At 71.7% G+C, this 18234-nt stretch overlaps 3 protein-coding genes across 3 annotated transcripts; 1 reads left to right on the forward strand and 2 right to left on the reverse strand.

The window, feature by feature from the left end:
• Positions 1-2503: 2503 nt before the first annotated feature.
• Positions 2504-2977, reverse strand: AURANDRAFT_20698 (hypothetical protein; the record flags this gene model as incomplete). The annotated part of the gene is made up of 1 exon (XM_009035064.1): positions 2504-2977. A coding segment is annotated over one exon (474 nt), but the record flags the coding sequence as incomplete, so codon positions are not given.
• Positions 2978-8459: 5482 nt separating this feature from the next.
• Positions 8460-15822, reverse strand: AURANDRAFT_61358 (hypothetical protein; the record flags this gene model as incomplete). The annotated part of the gene is made up of 8 exons (XM_009035063.1): positions 8460-8970; positions 9176-9657; positions 9847-10337; positions 10538-10877; positions 11078-11582; positions 12491-13971; positions 14094-14359; positions 15408-15822. The coding sequence occupies 8 exons, from the start codon at positions 15820-15822 to the stop codon at positions 8460-8462; spliced, it is 4491 nt and encodes a 1496-aa protein (XP_009033311.1).
• A 203-nt stretch (positions 15823-16025) lies between these two features.
• Positions 16026-16829, forward strand: AURANDRAFT_61359 (hypothetical protein; the record flags this gene model as incomplete). Its single annotated transcript, XM_009034890.1, has 1 exon — positions 16026-16829. The coding sequence occupies one exon, from the start codon at positions 16026-16028 to the stop codon at positions 16827-16829; it is 804 nt and encodes a 267-aa protein (XP_009033138.1).
• Between the last annotated feature and the right edge of the window lie 1405 nt (positions 16830-18234).

An 18234-nucleotide genomic window follows, 5' to 3' on the forward strand; every position in this document is an offset into this window, starting at 1 on the left:
CCTTCGTCGGTTCGCTCTACGAGGACCCGGCGTCGCGGAAAGCGCCGGCGGCGCGCGAGAAGTCGCGCGAGCCCAAGCCGAAGAAGGACAAGGCCGCGAAGAAGAAGAAGGACGCGAAGGTATCGTCGGCTAAGTAGCGCCATTTCGACGTCGGGGCGTGGGGTTTCCCCGACGAAGACGACTTGGTCTTTCCCGACGAGACGGAATCGGACTCGGCAACCCCCCGCGCCCACAGCCGCCTCGCCGCGATCGCCCTGCTCCTCGGCCGTCTCGGCCGAGCTACCGCCTGTAACCTGTATGTTGAAGAGGCGATGAAGAGGCCTTACCCTTTCATTGATGCATACGAGCGATGTTGCTCGAAGCCATCGTCTGAGCCTGCTCGAAGCCGCCATCTAAGGACAGCGAAACTCGCCATGAATCGCGAGAACCTGCACCACGACGATGCGGCGCAGATGGGTTCGCTGCTCGACGAGCTCATGAGCTCGTCGTCCACCGCGCCGGCGGCGCCGGCGCGAAAGCCCAAAAAAGGCAAGGTCTCCCAGTTCCGCAAGGAGCAGCGCGAGAATCCGCCGCCGCCGGCGAAGGCGGCGCAGCCGGCGCCGCGCGAGAAGAAGAAGAAGCGCAAGGGCCCGCGCGACGACAACCCGAACCGCGCCGCGCTCCGCTGCGCCGACGTCCCCGCGCCGGCCGCGCCGGCCGCGCCGGACCCGGGCCTCGAGTCGCTCCTCGACCAGATGGCCGCCGGCGCGCCGCCGGCGACGAAGAAGCGCAAGAAGCAGCGGCCGCCGTCGGCCGCCGCCGCCGCGCGCGCGGCCGCGGCCGCGTTCGTCGCGTGCCGCGCGGCGGCGCTGCGCGGCGACGGCGCCGGCGCCGCCGCGCTCGCGAGGGCGCTCGCGGACCGGTGCACGGCGCTCCTCGAGGCCGCGCCGTCCGAGGAGGCCGCGGAGTGCCGGGGCCTCGCCGGCGACGCCGCGCGCGTCGCGGCGGGCCGCGCCGCGGCGCTCGCCGCGCGCGACGTCTCCGCGGCCGTCGCCGTCTTCGCGGCGTTCGACGCCGTCTACTTCAAGCTCCGCTACGTCGCCGTGGTCCGCGGCTTCGGCGACGCCGTGCCCCGGCCCCACGACGTCTTCGACGCGCTCCTCGTCGCGCCGTCGAAGGCGCTGGCCGCGGACGCGCCGCGAGAGGCCGTCGCCGCCGCCGCGGCGCGCGCGCTCGACGCCGTCGAGGCCGCCGGCGGCGGGGCGCTCGTCGAGGCCTGGGCGCTCCGCGCCGGCGGCGGCAACGCGCTCCTGCGGCTCTTCCGCGCGCGCTGGCGCGAGGTCGCGTGGCTCTCGCGCGACTGGACGGTCCCCGAGGCGCCGCTCGTCCCGTCCGCGGAGACCGCGGCGACCATGAAGGGCGCGGACCCCGTCGCCCCGGCGTGGCTCCACGCCGCGCGCCGGGCCGCGAGCGCGTCGTGCCACGAGTACGCCTACGCGGTCCCGAGCGACGGGGCGCTCGACGCGCTCGCCGCGGTCGGGCCCCTCGTCGAGATCGGCGCGGGCACGGGCTACTGGGCGTCGTGCCTGCGCGAGCGGGGCGTCGCCGTCGAGGCCTTCGACGTCGCGCCGCCGGGCGACGGCGCGAACGCGTACCACGGCCGCTCCAAGGCCTGGACGGCCGTCAAGCGGGGCGGCGTCGCCGAGGCCGTCGCGGCGGCGACGCGAGGCGCCCGGAGGGCGACGCTCTTCGCGTGCTACCCGCCGCCGGGCGAGCGCGAGGCCTACCTCGGCGCCGCCGCGGCGGCCTTCCACGACGGCGGCGGCGAGACGCTCGCGCTCGTCGGCGAGTGGCGCGGCGACACGGCGACGGCCGGCGACCTCCTCGCGCTCCGGGCGCGCTTCGCGCTCGCGGCGCGCGTCGCGCTGCCGAACTACGGCGACGGGTCTGCGGAGCTGACGATCTGGACGCGGCGCGGCGGCGCGGCGGCGCCGTCCGTCGCGCCGCCCGACGCCTGCGACGCCTGCGGCGCGCGCGGGCCCGTGCGGCGCTGCCGCCTCACGTGCGACGTCGCCTACTGCTCCGCCGCCTGCGCGACGGCGGCCGGGGCGAAGCGCGGCCACCTCCTCGCGCTCAAGTGCGCGCCCGCGTCGTCGCCCGCGGACTTTGGCGACCCGCTCCACTTCGCGGACCTCGGGCCCCTCGCCGCGGCGGCGTCCAAGAAGCGGCGCGCGAAGAAGAAGCGGCGGTGACCTCTCGTTTGGATGACGCGGCGACGCGCGCCGCGGGCACGTAAGGGGCTTAGCGAGCCTCTCTTACTCAGGCCTCANGAGGAGCGCGAGGAGCGCGAGCGTCGCGCCGACGCANGCGACGAAGATGAGCGGGGTCGCCTCGCCCTCGTCCGCGGCCGCTCCCGCGTCGCGGCCGCCGCCCGGCGCGGGCGCGGCCCCGTCGTCGTCGCCGTCGCCGTCGCCGCCCGGCGCGTCGCCCGCCTCGGCCGCGGCCTTTCGCCGCTCCTCGTGGAGCTGACGAGGTCCGGAAAGAGGCCGCGGAACGTCTCGTTCGCGCAGTTGAACTCGAGGCTCTGCGCCGCGAAGCGGCGCCGCTGCGCCGGCGTCGCCTCGACGGAGCCGAGCGTCGGCGAGCTCTCGAGCATGAAGCTGTAGAGCCCCGTCAAAATCGTCGACACGGACCACATGGGGTTCCAGGACTCGGGGTGGAAGTCGGACATGCTCAGGCAGAGCCGGCAGTTCGTCTTGAACCGCCCGCTCGGCGTGCACATGAGCACGCTCGGCGGCCGCAGCGGGTACTCCGTCGGGAACTTGAGCTTGCCGTGGTAGTGGCCCCCCTCGTAGACCGAGTCCTTCGTCCCCGTGATGACGTAGTGCCACTCGAGCACGTTGCTCTCGAGCGGCCGCGCGACGATGTTGTCCGGCGGCGCCTTGCGCATGGCCGCGAACTCGCGCAGCAGCCGCCGCGTCGCCAGGTCCGACGCCATCGGGCGGGCGGGCGCGGCCTCGGCGACGGGGCGAACTCGCGCGCGGCGTGCGGTGGCGGTGGTGGTGGCGCTCGGCGAACGCGCGGCGCTGTGTGTGGTTGGGCGGCGGCGGTGGTGACCCCACGCAGCGAACTCGGCGTGCAGTGTGTGTGTCTGGACTTGCCCGGGCTGAGCCAGACGCTGGCTGCGGCGAGCAAGCCGATCGCGCAAACCGATCACCTTCAAGGTGCCGCTCGATATTCGAGACGCACCTCCTCACGCTGTGAGGGGCTGCCGATCGGCGCCGCGGTGCTGCTCCGGCGGCCATGGTCCGGAGGCGAGAGGGCGCGCGGGCGGCGCTCCGCGTCGTCGCCGGCGCCGTGGGCCTCGCCGCGCTCGCCGCCGTCGGCGTGGTGTCGCGGAGCGGGGATGGCGGCGCCCTGCTCTCGCTGCGCGCCATGCTGCCCAAGAACCCGAACCCGAGCGGCACCTTCGGGTTCGCGAACCTGACGCAGCCCGCGGCGCTGCCCGGGTCCATGGGCGGCGCGGGCTCCGCCGTCGACGACGACGACGACGACCCCGACGGCGGCGGGAAGAACGGGCTCACGACGCCGACCGCCGTCGCGCACGTGTCGCTCTTCAAGCGCACGCACGTGTCCACGGACGCGTCGGCGACGCTGGACTTCGTGCAGACCATGCTGGGCTTCAGCCTCGACCTGAACGCGAGCTACCACTGCCTGCCGTCGAGCCCCGGGAGCTTCGACCGCACGCGCACGCGCGAGCTGTGCGCGAAGCGGACGCTCTTCATGACTTTGGGGAGCTTCTCCATGCACTACTTCGAGTCGCACGTGACCCAGGACGCGCCGCGCATCGGCGTGCGCGAGTGGGTCCAGAGCTGGGAGAGCTCCCTCGACTTCAGTGACGACGGATGGGACTGGAACGAGTTCACGTCGCAGTCCGTGAGCTTCTACGTCGCGCGGGACCTCGAGGACTTCATCATCCTCTGGAAGAAGAACGGCGTGCCCTTTTTAGGGCGCATGTACTACGAGGGGTCGTCGAACGTGCCCGTCTACTCGGTCCGCATCGCGGTGCCCGGCGTCGGCCACGTCGTCGAGATCGTCTCCGACAACGTCACGGCCGCGTACGCGGCCGAGTACTTCACGGCCTATGATGTAGTGGCGGAGTGCCCCGGCGGCCACGCGCTGAACAAGACCATGGACGAGCTCCGGGGCCAGTGGGAGATCTTCGACGCCGCGAAGCCGCCCGGCCCGGGCATGCTGCCCGTGCTCCTCGTCGCGCAGATCTCGCAGCCCGTGTCCGACGCGGACAAGATCCGCGACTTCCACAACCTCCTGCTCGACACGCTGGACACGGTCGACATCGCCGATATTCTGGTCGCGGACTACGCGGAGCCCATCCTCCGGAAAGAGGACGACGACGACGCGGGCCTCGTCCCCGCGCAGTGCTCCTACAGCGACACGCACATCTCCCTCAACGACGACTACCTCGTGCCCATCCGCTTCATCCACAACCCGGGCGCGAACCAGCGCGAGCACCGCACGGTCAAGGACTTCGAGGACGAGTACCTGAGCATGGACGGCATCGCGGGCTGCGACGCCGCCTACGGCCGCTACATGGACTGGCACGTGGGCGTCATGCCCTCGGAGAGCTACCTGGACCAGATCGCCCGGCGCCTCTGCCGCAAGGGCGTCGGCTTCAAGGCGGGGGGCCACGCGACGACGGACGACGACGCGAACCTCGCGGACACGATCGGCGCGGTCTGGTCGCGCGGCGCGTCCGGGCTGGGCATCGAGTTCGACAGCCTCTTCGACTGGACCTACTTCGACCCGGACACCATGCGCCACCTCGACTACTGCTCGAAGAACGGCACGATGAACATCGACGCCGTCGCCTCGCTCGACGCGGACGACGAGGACCAGATCTGGTGCCCGCGCGACTACAACACGGACTGCGACGACTGCGTGCCGGGCGGCAACATGGACGACCGCGACGACGACCCCGCCATCGCCTGGCAATAGGAACGGGCGTGTTTAACGAATCAGCAGCTTATTTCGGACGGCTCGGTTGAAGTTCAAGGTGCACAGGCGAGGAATTCTGTCAGCCGATGGCTTTGCTAGTTCGGCGTCGTGGAGCCAACCTCATGGCTCTGCTGGCGCTGCTCGTCCCCGCCGCGCTCGCCCTCGCGCCGGCCCCGAAGGCGCCGCAGAAGCTCGCGACGCCGCCGGCGCCGACGCCCCCGCCGACGCTCGCCTGCCGCCACTTCAAGGAGTGCTCCGGCTGCGTCGTGGAGGCGGCCTTCGAGGAGACGGACATGGTCCTGCGCGCCCGCGCGGTCCTCGAGCCGCTGCTCGGCGCGCCCCTGGCCGTGGTCTGCGGGACGCCGGCGGGCTGGCGGACGCAGGCGCGCCTCGCGGCGGGCGCCGGCGGCGAGCGCGACGCGAGCCGCGGGCGCCGGGGCCGGAAGCGGAACTGGCGCGCGACGGGCGTCGAGCTCGGCCTCTACCGCGCGGGGAGCCACGACGTCGTGGGCATCCCGGACTGCGTCGCCCACGCGAGCGTGCTCAACGACGCCGCGGCGGCCGTCGCGGCCGCGTGCGCGGACGCGGGCGTGCAGTCGGCGCGCGGCGACGACGGCGAGCTGCGCTACGTGCAGATGTCCGCGGAGCGGTCCTCGGGCCTCGTGGCCCTGACGCTCGTCTGGAACCGGCGGGGCGCCAAGGAGTCGGCGCCCCAGCTCCCGCGGCTCGTCGCCGCTTTAGAAAAATCGGAGACGAAGTGGCACTCGATCTGGGTCAACTACCGGGGCTCCAAGGGCGGCAACGCGATCTTCGACTACGAGCCGCGGACCTGGGCCAAGCTGCGGGGGCGGCCCCACCTCACGGAGGGCCTCTTCGACGGCGCGGCGCCGGACGTGCGCGCGCGCGCCGCCGCGGCCGGCGCGGACGCGGACCTCGCGCTGCGGTTCACGCCGCTCGTGTTCCGCCAGGCGAACCTGGCGGCCTTCGCGGCGCTCGTCGCGAGCCTGGCGGCCTTCGTGCCCGCGGGCGCGGACCTCTGCGAGCTCTACGGCGGCGTCGGCGCGATCGGCCTCGCGCTGCGACCGAAGTGCGCGCGCGTCCGGTGCTCGGAGGCGAACCCGAACGCGGCCGACGGCTTCGCGCGCGCGCTCGCGGACCAGGACCGGCGGCTGCCGCGGCTGAAGCGCGACGTGCCCGTGCGCTTCCGCGCGCTCGACGCCGCGGACGCGATCCGCGCGGACGCGGCCGGCGCGGACGTGCTCGTCGTCGACCCGCCGCGCAAGGGCCTCTGCCCGGAGGTGCTCGACGCGCTCCTGGACCCGGCGCCCGACGGTTTCGCGGCGTCCGTGGAGCGGCTACTCTACGTCTCCTGCGGCTTCGACGCGCTCCAGCGCGAGCTCGGGCTGCTCCTCAAGTCGCAGCTGTGGACGCTCGCGCACGCGGAGGCCCACGTCCTCTTCCCGGGCAGCGACCACGTCGAGACGCTCGCCGTCTTCGACCGCGCCCCGGCGTCGAAGCGGCGATAGAGGCTGCGTTACAAAATGGGCGCCTAGTGGAACTCGACGGCCAGGTCCGCCAATACGGGGTGGTGGTCGCTGAGGACGCAGGTCGCGACGGACGCGTAGCGGCCGCAGGCGACGACGTCCGAGGGCCGCTTCGCCTTCCAGAGGACGCGGTCGCACCACGCGGGCCGCCGGTTCGCCTTGTACTCCGCCGTGCCGCGGACGAGCTTGTAGGTCGGGGGGAACCGCTTCGGCGCCTCGCGGAAGCCGACGAAGGCGTCGCCCCGGGCGATGGCCGCGTCGAGCTGGTCCCGCGCCGCGAGGGCCGCCCAGTCGCCCGCGGCCAGGGCCTCGCGGACCGCGGCGTCGTCGCGCGCGTCGCCGTCCCGGGCCGCCTCGCGCGCCGCGGGCCCGAAGGACGCGAGGAACGCGCCGAGCCCCGCCTCCGGCGCCTTGGTCGAGGCGAGGCGGTAGTTGAGGTCGCCCTGCCAGACGACGACGTCGTGGGCGAGGACGTCGAGCGCGTCGTCGTCGCCGAGCGCCGCGGGCAGCGACAGGATCGACGCGTCCGCCGCGGCGCCGACGATGGCCGCGTACTCCGCGTTGCGCTGGTCGAGCATGTCGAGGTCGCTCGCGAGGTGCGCGTGGACGACGCAGAGCGTGCGCGCCTCGCCGTCGGCGCCGCGCGCGGCCGCGAGGCTCGCGGCGACGGCGCCCTTGTTGCCCAGCAAGCCGCCGAAGCCCGTGCGGAAGCGGCAGGTCCGCGCGGGCGCGATGTCGTAGGCGCTCACCCTCGCCGTGAAGACGAAGAGCGCGAGGCCGACGAGCGACTCCGTGCACGCGAGCTCGTGCGTCGCCTCGAGCACCGCGAGGAGCGCCGCGCGCCACGCCGCGAGCCGCGCGGCGACGAGCGCGGACGCCTCGGGCGAGACGAAGGACTCGCGGACGACGGTGCCGGGCTTGAGCTCGACGACCTCGACGAGGCCCACGGACGCGACGTCGCTCGCCGCCGCGCCCTCGCCGAGCCACTCGGCGACCGCGGACGCGAACGCCGCGCCGTCGAGCGACGCAGGGTCGAGGCCGCAGACGTTCCAGCACCGCGCCGCGACCCTCATGCCTGCGGGATATCGCGCGCCTTCAAGACCCGAATTCGCCGACGGGAGCGCGCGGCGGCGGGCTCTTAGAACGCGCGGTGTGATGTCGCAACACGTGTAACCGGAGCGGGGAGGCTTGGGCCGGTCCGGCTATTAGACTGGAGTTGCTTTTTTGTTGTTAGGACGCTGGCGCGGTGCCTGGAGCGGCAAGCGCTGTCGCTGCAGGGGTGGTCGCGCTAGGGCGCGGTGACGACGCCGTGGCCTCGGTGGCTGTGGATGCTGTGGAGAGCCCGTTCAACTTGTGTGCACCTTCGCGTCGGCCACCAAGTTTCCCCCAGGCGCTCAGGCTTCTTCGACGAAGGCGCCGTCGTCGGGAGCAGCCCCACGATGATCGAGGACGACTACGCGCTGTTACCCGCGGGCGCGCACGAGCCCGAGCCGAAGCGGTGCTGCGAGCTCCAGGATCCGACGCTCTTCCTCGCGAAGAACCTGTTTATTTGGGTGGCCACCTTCGCCTTCATCCCGCTCATCGCCGCGGACCAGGCGGGGCGCATCTCCTCGCTGATCTACGCGGTGCTCCTCGTCGCGCTGCACGTCGTGTTCATCGTCGTCTACTTCTGGCGCGTCCAGTTCCGATCGCTCGACCCGAACCGGCGGTCGCTCGCCGCGCGCGTCGTCGGCCTGCTCGCGTGCGTCTACCTGCTCTACGTGGTGGCGGGCCACCTGCCCGAGCGACTGGGCATGCTCGCGTTGATGCTGGTCGGCCTCTGCGTCATCCACAGCGTCATCCTCGCGCTGCTGTCCGTGCGGGTGCGCGCGACGACGAAGCCGCGCCCGCCCGTCGCCGCGGACCCCTAAGAAAAGACAGCTAGGACCGCGGGCAGGCGCAGCGGCCGTGGTGGCCCGCGGCGACGTCCGCGTCGGCGCAGGTCAGCGCCGACGCGAGGCACGCCGTGCCGTCGAGGCTCTCCGTCGCGTAGTCCCGGAGCTTGCGGAAGTCCTCGAGGAGCCGCTTCGCGGGCAGGTGCGCGTGCCAGGCGGCCATGCCCATGGGCCGCGCCTCGTGGCGGTGGGTCGACAGGCCCAGGGACCCGACGTGGACGGCGACCTCGCCCCGGACGGCGCCGAAATTCAGGCGCTTCGGTGCCTTGCCCGCGGCGACGGCCGCGGCGTCGTGCGCGCGCGCGGCCTCGACCTCGGACGCGAAGCCGCCGACGTCGACGAGGCGGCCCTTCTCCGCGATCTTCGCGCGGTAGGCCACGGTCCCGTCCGCGGCCGCGACCCGGAAGACGCCGCGGTAGGGCCCGACGCGCGCGGCCTCGGCGAATTTCGCGTCGCGCGTCCGCGCGAAATCCGTAGCGAAGCTCCGGAACTTGGACCTGCGTGGAAATCAAATCTTCAACCCGACTTCAATGTGATCGCATGCGGCCGTTTCGACGCGACTTCTTCTGCCGTGCTTCGAGAACTCGACGAGAGCAATCGATTCGTCCAAAAATCAGCCGAAGCGACGTCGATTTGACCGAGCGAGAGAATTCTCAAGTTTGGTCAGGACCACCCAAACCAGTGGTTGATTTCCACACAGACTTGGACGCGAAGATGGCCTCCAGCTTCAGGTCCGCGGGCAGGCCACCGAGGGGCTCGGGCACGCCGGGCACCGGCTCGCAGGCCGCGGCGGCGCGGAGCGCGCGCGACCAGTCGACGGCGTCGACGGCCGCGCGGCTCGCGAAGAAGCCCGCGCGGCTCGCGAAGACGGGCCGCTTCGCCGCGTGGGGGAAGATGGTGTGGCCGACGCGCACGCGCGTCGTCCGCGGGTCGCCGTAGCGCTCCAGGGACCGCGCCAGGTCCCGCAGCAGCCGCGGGTGCACGAGCGCGCGGTCGCCGGCGACGAAGTACCACTTCACGTCGGTGTGGCCGTCGCGCGCCTTCGCGCGCGCGAGGGCCAGGATGATGCGCAGCTGGTGCGCGTAGAAGTCGTCGTCGCGGCTCCGCCACCACGCCCCGTCGACGTCGCCCGCGCCGGCCGCGCAGCGCCGCGCGTCGGACGCGTTCGCGAGCGCGCCGCCGTCCTGGGAAAGGGTGATTCAACGTCGCTTCAACGTGAGTAGTCCGCGCGCGCGCGTTCCCAAAAAAGCATCCACGCGTCGAGAGCGCTCCGAGGGATGATCGCTCGTCCAAGAATCGGCCGAAACGAGCGGGAAACGGCCGAGAGAGGCGCCTCGAGCATGTCGCGCCCTTTTTCCCGCCCCGGAGACGACCTGGTAGTCCGTGAGCGACGCCCGGAAGTGGGCCAGCGAGCCCTTGCCGTCCGTCGTCCCGAAGGCGTCGCGCGACGCCAGGGGCCCCTCGTTGGCGAGGAGGGCCTTGCGGTAGAGCGCGTCGAGGTCCGCGGCCGCGACGCCCGACGCGACGAGCGTCCGGGCGCCGAAGCCGCTCTGCCAGCTCCGGAAGGCCGCGATGGCCGCCGTGGCCGCGCCCCAGTCGCCGAGGTCGCCGGCGACGACGACGGCGTGGATCTCGTCGTCGGTCTTCTTTTTCGGCGGCGGGGGCGGCGGCGGCGGCGCGTACGTGCTCTCGACGGCCTCGGGTTCGGGGTTCGAGAACGCGCCCGGCGGCGGCGGCCTGCCCGTGAGGTGGGAGACGACGAGGTCGAGCACGGGCCCCGTCAGCGTCTTCGCCGCCTCGACGTGGGCGAAGCGCAGCCCGACGACTTTAGCGAGCGTCGCGAAGCACGGGAACCACGCCTTGCCTGCGGGGAAATCAAATCTTCGACCCGACTTCAATGTGAGCGTATTTGACCGTTTTGACACGTTCTCTTCGGCTGTGCTTCAAGAACTCGACGAGAGCGATCGAATCGTCCAAAAATCAGCCGAATCGACGTCGATTTGGCCGAGCTAGAGAATTTCTGAAGTTTGGCCGGGACGTCCCGGCTCACTGGTTGATTTCCACACGGCGCCTTGCCGATCTCGACGACGAGCGTGCCCGGCGCGCAGAAGACGGCGTTGCTCAGGCCCGCGCCGTGGGCGCCGATGACGACGCGCGCCGACGCGAAGAGGCGCGCCTGCTGGGGCAGCGGCTCCCGCTCGAGCTCGACGACGCGGAAGTTGCCGAGCACGGACGGCTCGTCGCGCAGCGCGCGCTCCGCGTCGGCGAAGAAGCCCGCGTCGAGGTGGCGCCGGTCGTAGCCCGTGAGCCAGCCCTCGGCGTCGCCCGTCGGCTTGCCGCGCCGGACGATGAGCACGTCGATGGCGCGGTCGAAGGGCGCGGGGTAGCCCGCGACGTCGAGGACCTGGGCAGGAAAAGAGTGATTCAGGTTCGCTTCAACGTGAGTGTTCCGCGCGCGCGCGTTCCGGAAAAAACATCCACGCTTCGAGGCCGTTCCGAGGGATGATCGCTCGTCCTAAAATCAGCCGAAACGAGGGGGAAACGGCCGAGAGAGGAGCCTTTGAAGTCGGGAATGTCGCACTCTTTTCCCGCCCCGTCGAGGACCCGGCTCCGGAAGCGGTCGAAGCGGTAGCGCGGCTGGGCGCTCCAGGACTCGGCGTCGGGGCTCCCGATGCGGCGGCCGTCGAGCACCTCCGGCAGCGGGTCCTTGCCGTGGCCCTGCCAGAGCTCGACGGTGATCCGGTGCTGCGGCTCGAAGACCGCGGCGAGCTGCGCGCGCATCGACGCGGCCTCGTTGAGCTCGACGAGGAAGACGCGCTTGCCCCCGCTCAGCTTCTGGGGCGCCAGGATCGTGATGTCCTCGCACTCCTCGCCGTTGGCCTCGAAGGCCTCGAGCACGCGCGGCGCGAAGTCGATGAGGAAGTGGTAGTACTCGAAGAGGTGGCCGCCGCCGCTCAGCGTCTCGTCGTCCCAGACGTAGGTCGCCGGGCAGCTCACCGTGAAGTCGCGCAGCGGCGTGACGACCTGCTGCGCCGCCGCCGCTGCGGCGAGCAGGCCGGCGACCCGGCGGTCGTACATGCTGCCCAAAAGAGAGCGGCCAACCGATAAGCTGCAGTTTGTCATTGAATACCGGGCAGCTTCTGGAATCGCAACTCGTGCGCAATGTGGCGGGCTCTCAGCGCGCGCGTTGTGCTGGGGAGCGCGCGCGCCGCGCGCGCGGCGGGCAGCCCCGCAAGGACCAGCGCGCGCGTCGCGCTCGGTGGCGCCTGCGGCATGCTGGCCCTCGGCGGCGGCGCGGCGCTCTGCTCGGCGAACGTCGAGGCCGAGTCGGACCCGTTCCAATTCGAAGCGCTCGAGAAGGACCCGGTGGCGCTGATCAAGCGCTTCGAGGACTTTGAGCGATGCGCGGAGGCGCGGGCGACCGAGGCGGTCGTCGCGCGCGCGTTCGGCCCCCTGACGGGCAAGACGTGGCGCCTCGTCGAGAACGAGGGCGGCGAGGAGAAGATGCGGCTCGACGGCGAGAGCTGGGTGAAGCGCAAGGCGTACATGAAGCTGCCGCTGACGATCACCTACAAGCTCGAGGGCACGACGCTGCACAGCGACATCTGCGCGCTCAAGTTCCTCCACGTCGTCGAGGCCTGGCGCGTCGGCGGCGCCGTCAAGGAGATCGTCGCCAAGGGCCAGACCGTGCGGCAGCAGTACGGCGTCACGTCGGCGGGCGCGCGGCCCTTCATCCGCAAGTCCGAGATCTCCGCCGCGGAGGTGAAGTCCGAGTCCGTCGCGCAGTACCACCTCAGCGACGACGGCTGGGACCTGCGCCTCGTCACCTGGTGCGCCTACCCCGACGCCGCACCGCCGACGCTCGCCAAGTACACGATGCACATGCGCGCGGACGAGGCGCCGCCGCGGGCACCGACCGAAGCTTAAACGAACGATTCGGAAGCTTGAACGCCCTCCGAGTCCTAGTAGGCCTCCTCGGCCCCGCCGCGAGCACCGGCCGAAGCTTACACTCCCGACTAGGCCTCCTCCTCCTCGTCGTCGTCGTCGTCGTCCTCTTCCTCCTCGTCCCCGGAGATGTCGACGTTGTCGATGGCGCGCATCTTCTGGCGGTGCGCGTTCCGCGTGGCCGCGTCGAAGCCCGGCGCGCCGTGCGCCGCGCCGCGCTCGTAGGTCACGGTCGTCTTGCCGCTCCACTTGAGGTCGATGGGCGTCTCGCTGTCCTCGCGCGCGGCCTCCGTGGGCCGGCCCTTGTCGAGCTCCATGCGCTTGGGCTGCTGCTGGAGGTACGTCGCGACGCCCCGGTCGCGGTCGACGAAGAGCGCGAGGCGGTCGCCCGCGGCGCCGCCCTCCTCCTTGAAGTTGAGCTGGTACTGGCGCGTCCACGCGAAGGCCTCCGGGTCGTCCGGGTCCGGCGTCGAGTAGGACGCGCTGAGCACGTTGTGGCCCCGGCGCTTGTGCGACGTCGTGCAGACCTTGGACACCAACGCCGTCGTCCCGAGCGGCAGCGGCTTCCCGAACTCGTCCGTGCGGCCGCGCACCGCAAAGTCCGGGTCGTCGCGGACCGCCACCTGCACGTAGGAGTTGGCCCAGAGGTCCAGGTCCGGCGCCAGGGGCACGCAGAACTCGGCCTTGAGGTGCGGCTTCTTGTCGTGCTTCAAAGCCGCGAGGTCGCCGTCGAGCGCGGCCGCGGCCGCGAAGGACGCGTCGACGGCCTTGGCGCCCGTGCCGCCGACGTGCTCGATCTTCGCGTTCATGGTCTCCGCCGCGAGCTTCTGCTGCTCCTTGGCGCGCGACCCGAACTCGTGCACCGGCGCGTGCAAGTTATTCGAGAGGTAGACCGTGTTCTTCAGCCAGACGGCGGACTTGGCGTGCTTCTTGCCCCGGGCGAAGGCGTCGCCGCCCTTGTCGTCGGCGCCCATGAGGGGCTCCAGCGACTTGAGGATGGCCTCGTCCTCCGCGGGGAGCACGTTCGTCGGGTCGCCCGGCGGCGTGTCGCCCTTGATCAGGTCGATCTTCACGCCCACGTCGGGCTCGCAGTGGAGCCCCCAGTGCTTGATGTCGTCGAGGGAGCAGCGCTCGTGCTTGCAGCACTCGAGGAGCATGTCCCTGAGCGGCAGCGGCAGCAGGCACGGGCCCATCATCGGCGTCGGCGGCGACAGCTGCGGCTTCAGCTCGACGTGCCAGCCCGGGGGGCCGGGCACGATGAGCTTGCGCGGCTCCGTCGTCTTCCGCGGGTCGTAGGGCGCCTCCTTGGGCTTCTTCTCCTTGCGCTTCTCCTCGCGCGGCCGCTTGCTCGCCTTGTCGCCGCCGTCGCTCGATCGCCGGCGCTTCTTGTCGTCGGCGCCCGCGGGCGCGGCGCCGCCGCCGTTCGCCGCGGGCGCATCGCCGCCGTTCGCCGCGGCCGCGTCGCCGCCGTTCGTCGCGGCCGCGTCGCCGAGCGCGGGCGCCGCCGCCGGCGAGTCGGACATCGTCCGAGCCGGCTCGAGCGGTCCACTCGCCTCTGGCGCGCCGCGGCGGCGCTCGACGCCGTCAGGATATCGATCCGTCAAACGCCGAGGCCTACGCCACTGGATGATCCGCCTGCCGGGCTACTTGTCCGCCTCGTCCGGAGCTACGTTACCACGCCGCCCAGGTAGAGCTCGAGGTACGCGCGGCGCTCGTCGGCCACGGACAGCAGGTCGCCCGGCTCGCGCGCGACGGCGTAGGGCAGGACCGCGTCCGTGAAGATCGTCGCGAGGTGGCGCCGGCCGTCGCGCTCGAGCGCCCAGCCGACGGCCGCGGCCGCCTCCGCGCGGCGCCGCGCGCCGCGGGGGTAGAGGAAGTGCGAGTCCGGGCGCCAGGGGCGGCGCGCCATCGGCACCCACGTCGCGTCGTCCCCCCGCTCGTCTCCGGCCCAGAGCGCCCTGCCGAAGGCCCCGAGGGGCTCGACGTCGGGGTCCGCGCCCGCCCGCAGCAGCGTCGGGTGCCACGCCGCCGGGATGTCGTTCGCGAAACACAGGAGGGGCAGCCCCGCCGCCGCGCCCGCGAAGACGTCGACCTCCCGGAGCCACTCCGCCAGCCCCGGCGCGCCGCGCGCGTGGGCCTCGTCGACGAGGTCGACCGCGACCTCCGCGCGCGCGGCGCCGTCGACGACGGGCACGTCGTCCGGGGACCCGACCTCGGGCGCGTCGGCGTAGACGGGCCGCGCGCCGCAGACGACGAGGAAGACGGCCGCGTCGACCCGCGAGTTCTGCACCGCCTTGGCGAGGGGCGTGCGCGCCTCGGGGTCCCGGCGCTCGAGCGCGCCCGCGTCCGCCGCGAGAATCCGCGCGACGCACTCGACGTCGCCGGAGCAGGCCGCCGCGTGCAGCGGGCCGTGGTCGCCGCGCGCCGCGGGCGCCGTGCCGCCGTGGGCCAGAATTTCCGCCACGCAGGCGCCGTAGCCGCCCGCCGCGGCGACGTAGAGCGGCGACGCGTAGGGCGGCCGCATGCGCGCGTCGACGTCGCTCACGGGCAGCAGCGCGCGCACGCAGCTCTCGCAGCCCGCGTAGCAGGCGACGTGGAGCGCCGTCGCGCCGTCCTCGACGGCCGCGCGCCGCGCGCACGCGAGGAGCGCGGCGCGGCCCCCGGGCGCCGCGGCCGCGGCGGCGACGACCGCGCGGAGGCACGCGGCGTGCTTCGCCTCGGCCGCCGCGTGGAGGCACGTGTGGCCGCTGGCCCGGGTCCAGGCGAGCTGGTCCGCGGGGCCCTCCTCGACGAGCACGCGGGCCAGCTTCGCGCAGCCCTTGCCGCAGCACTCGTAGAGCGCCGCGTCCGCGGACCCGGCGCCGTCGCCCGCGGGCCGCCGCGCGAGCGGGTCCGCGCCGCCGCGCAGGAGGAGCCGCGCCACACTCGCCGCGCGGGCCTCGTCGCCGTGGAGCACCTCCATGGCGATCATGAGCGCCGTGTGGCCTACCAAGCATGACAGTAACGATTCTTAATCGTTTTCCCAGCCGAAATCTCTCGAAAATCGTCACGGCCACAGGACGCTGCGTGTGGCCCCGGCCCGTGAACGCGCGCACGTCCTCGGGGTAGAACTCCACCAGCGCGGCGACGCAGTCGACGGCGCCGCTCTGGCACGCGACCATGAGCGGCGTGTGGCCCGAGGGCATGCGCAGCGCCGGACAGCCGCGGTCCAGGAGCTCCGCCAAGCAGTGGAACCGCCCGAAGTTGGCCGCGATGTGCGTCGCGTAGGCGCCCTCGTCCGTCGTCGCCGCGAAGCCGCGCTCGTCCTCGGGCTCCAAATCCTGCAGCGCCGCGCGGAGCTGCGCCGGCTCGTCGTCCAGCGTGAGCTGGAGCACGCGCTGGGAGAGCTCGGAGACATCCACCATGCTCAATTGAGAATATGTTCATAGGCAACTTTCCTGCACGTTGTCGTTGTAATTCCAGCCGCGGCGGATGGGGGCAGCCCATAATGGAGTGAGCGCGGGCATGCACAAGCCGAGCTAGCCGCAGATTATGCCAGCGGCGTCGTCAATCCTGGCACCTGCAAGCCTGCACCGCACTCTGTTGTCAGCCACCGTACGTATTTCCAATGCGTCATGCGGCAGCATTTAGCGTCGCAACGCTGCTGCTGTGCGTCGGCGCCGGCGCGCCCGATGCCGGAAGCATCGTCCTCCTCGGCGGCGGTGCCAGAACATTTCTCTGCTGCTTCGACGAGCTCGTCGAGAAGCTCGCGAAGCCCATGGAAGCCGACCTCTTCGCCTACTTTAAGACGACGGAGGGAAAACACCAGACGTGGCACCACAACGAGTCGAAGCTACTTGCGAAGCTCGAGACGTACGCGCGGTTCCGAGGCGCGGTGCTCGTGCCGCGCCTCGACTGCGAGGGCGACTGCCTCGTGGCGCAGGTCGGCTGCCGCAAGCGCTTCGCGCGGCACCTCGGCAACGACACGACACTCGGCCGCGCCATCGGCCAGCACGCGCTGCTCGAACGCCTCGGCCAGGAGCTTCGGACGCTCGAGGCGAGGCGCGGCGCGCGCTACGAATGGGTCGCGTGGGTGCGCCCGGACGTCGTCGTGCAGGCCCGCTACCCGGCGCTCGCCGACGTCGCGTCGAGCCTGGCCGCGCTTCCCAGCTGCGGCGGCGACGTCGACATGGCTCGCGTCCTCCCGCGCGACGAGGCCGAGAGCCTGCTCTTCGGCGGCATGGCGGCCGCGCGGAGCGCGTGCGGCATCTTCGCCACGCGCGCGTGCAATCGCACGAACCACCGGACGGCGGCCTGCAACCCCTTCGCGTTCGAGGCCGAGGACTTCGTGCGACGGGCCGTCCCGCACAACCGCGGCTGCGTCCGCGCGAGGCCGCTGCGCCCGGCCTCGTGTCCGTTGCTAAAGAGTTGAAGAGGAGGGGGGAAGCACCACTGAGATTGCCCATCCGTTGCGGTTTATTTCGTTGCGGCTCGCTGTATGTGTTTGGTTCCGCTCATCGGCTCGCTGTATGTATTTGGTTCCGCTGATTTCGGGCCGAGAAGCGCCGAGACGGCATGGACGCATTAAATTTAGTCGAGCGCGCCTACCACCGCGCGCGCGCCCCCGCGTGCAAGATCGCTGGGACTGCGCATAGCGCGCACATGGGGGCTGCCATCGGCGAAGGAGCGGCATCGTCTAGATTGCGATTCGCTGAGAACGCGAGCGGTTTCGGAGGACCGATTTGACCGACGCGACGCCCCTCCCCCGGCCCGTGAGCGGCCCGGGCAGCCCCGCGCAGCAGCAGGGATCGTCCGCCATCGACCCGCGAGCGCCCTGCCACAAGGGCTGGCCCAGAGGAGCCGAGGAAGTCGATCTGACATGTTCGGGCTGAAACCGCGTCGCGCGCGGCCGCGCGGCCGCGCGCGCGTGTCGCACGTCCTTCGAGCCAAACCAGCAACTGAGCAGCCCGAGGGCACCAGACGTGTACCCCGAGCCTCCGCGCCAGCCAGCACGCTGCCCGAAGCCCAAAAAGTGCTGCTCTGGCGGTCAGAGAGCATGTCGAAAAGTAGCGAGTTCGCGTGCACATAAAAATCGACCGCCGACGCGGCCATGGTCACGGCGCACACTCCTGGAGAGAGGGCGCGCCCGGCATTCAGACGCATGTTCCCGTGACCATGGCCCCGTCGAACGCCGCGCGGCAGCCAAATGCAAAGAGAGGCTCTCCATGCTTCTCCCCTCATGAGTTGAAGGTCTCGTAGTTGAAGGAAGTACAGGACAATCCAGGGTAAACACCGGTCTTTTTTGGCGAAATTTGACGGCTGGAGGGGTCCAAACGAGTACCACGAGCGTAGAGATGGCCGCGAGAGCTCTCGATTTCGGCCCTATTCTGCGAGAAATCCGACTGCAAGAACGTGTTCGGGCGCGCGGGAAGTTTGAAATGTCCGAGATGAATCCGAAGTCGGGTGAAGACCTCGCAGAATAGGGCCCGGATTTGTCCAGCGCCCCGCGTTGCTAAAGTCCACTACAGGGAGTTTTCCCGGCCGACGTCGACGCGCTTCGCCAAAATTCGCTGAAGTTCAGCGTTTTTGATGAAATCTGCACTGCAAAACACCCCCCGCGGCACCTCACGAGAAGTCTCAAGGACCGTCCAGCGGTACGTCACGGCGAGCAATCTCGACGCCAGCGCCGCGCGCCGCCGCGCCCCCGGATGCGCCCGAAAGCCCATCACACCGCGCACCTCTGGACCGAGTTATCCGTGCGGAGGCCGCCGTCGCGCGACGAACGAGCGGTCGCTAGAGATGGCTCGTGAGACGCTCTCGCGAACGAAACCCGCCCG

This window comes from Aureococcus anophagefferens, assembly GCF_000186865.1.
Source record: "Aureococcus anophagefferens unplaced genomic scaffold AURANscaffold_2, whole genome shotgun sequence".
In the NCBI taxonomy this organism is placed as follows: Eukaryota; class Pelagophyceae; order Pelagomonadales; family Pelagomonadaceae; genus Aureococcus; species Aureococcus anophagefferens.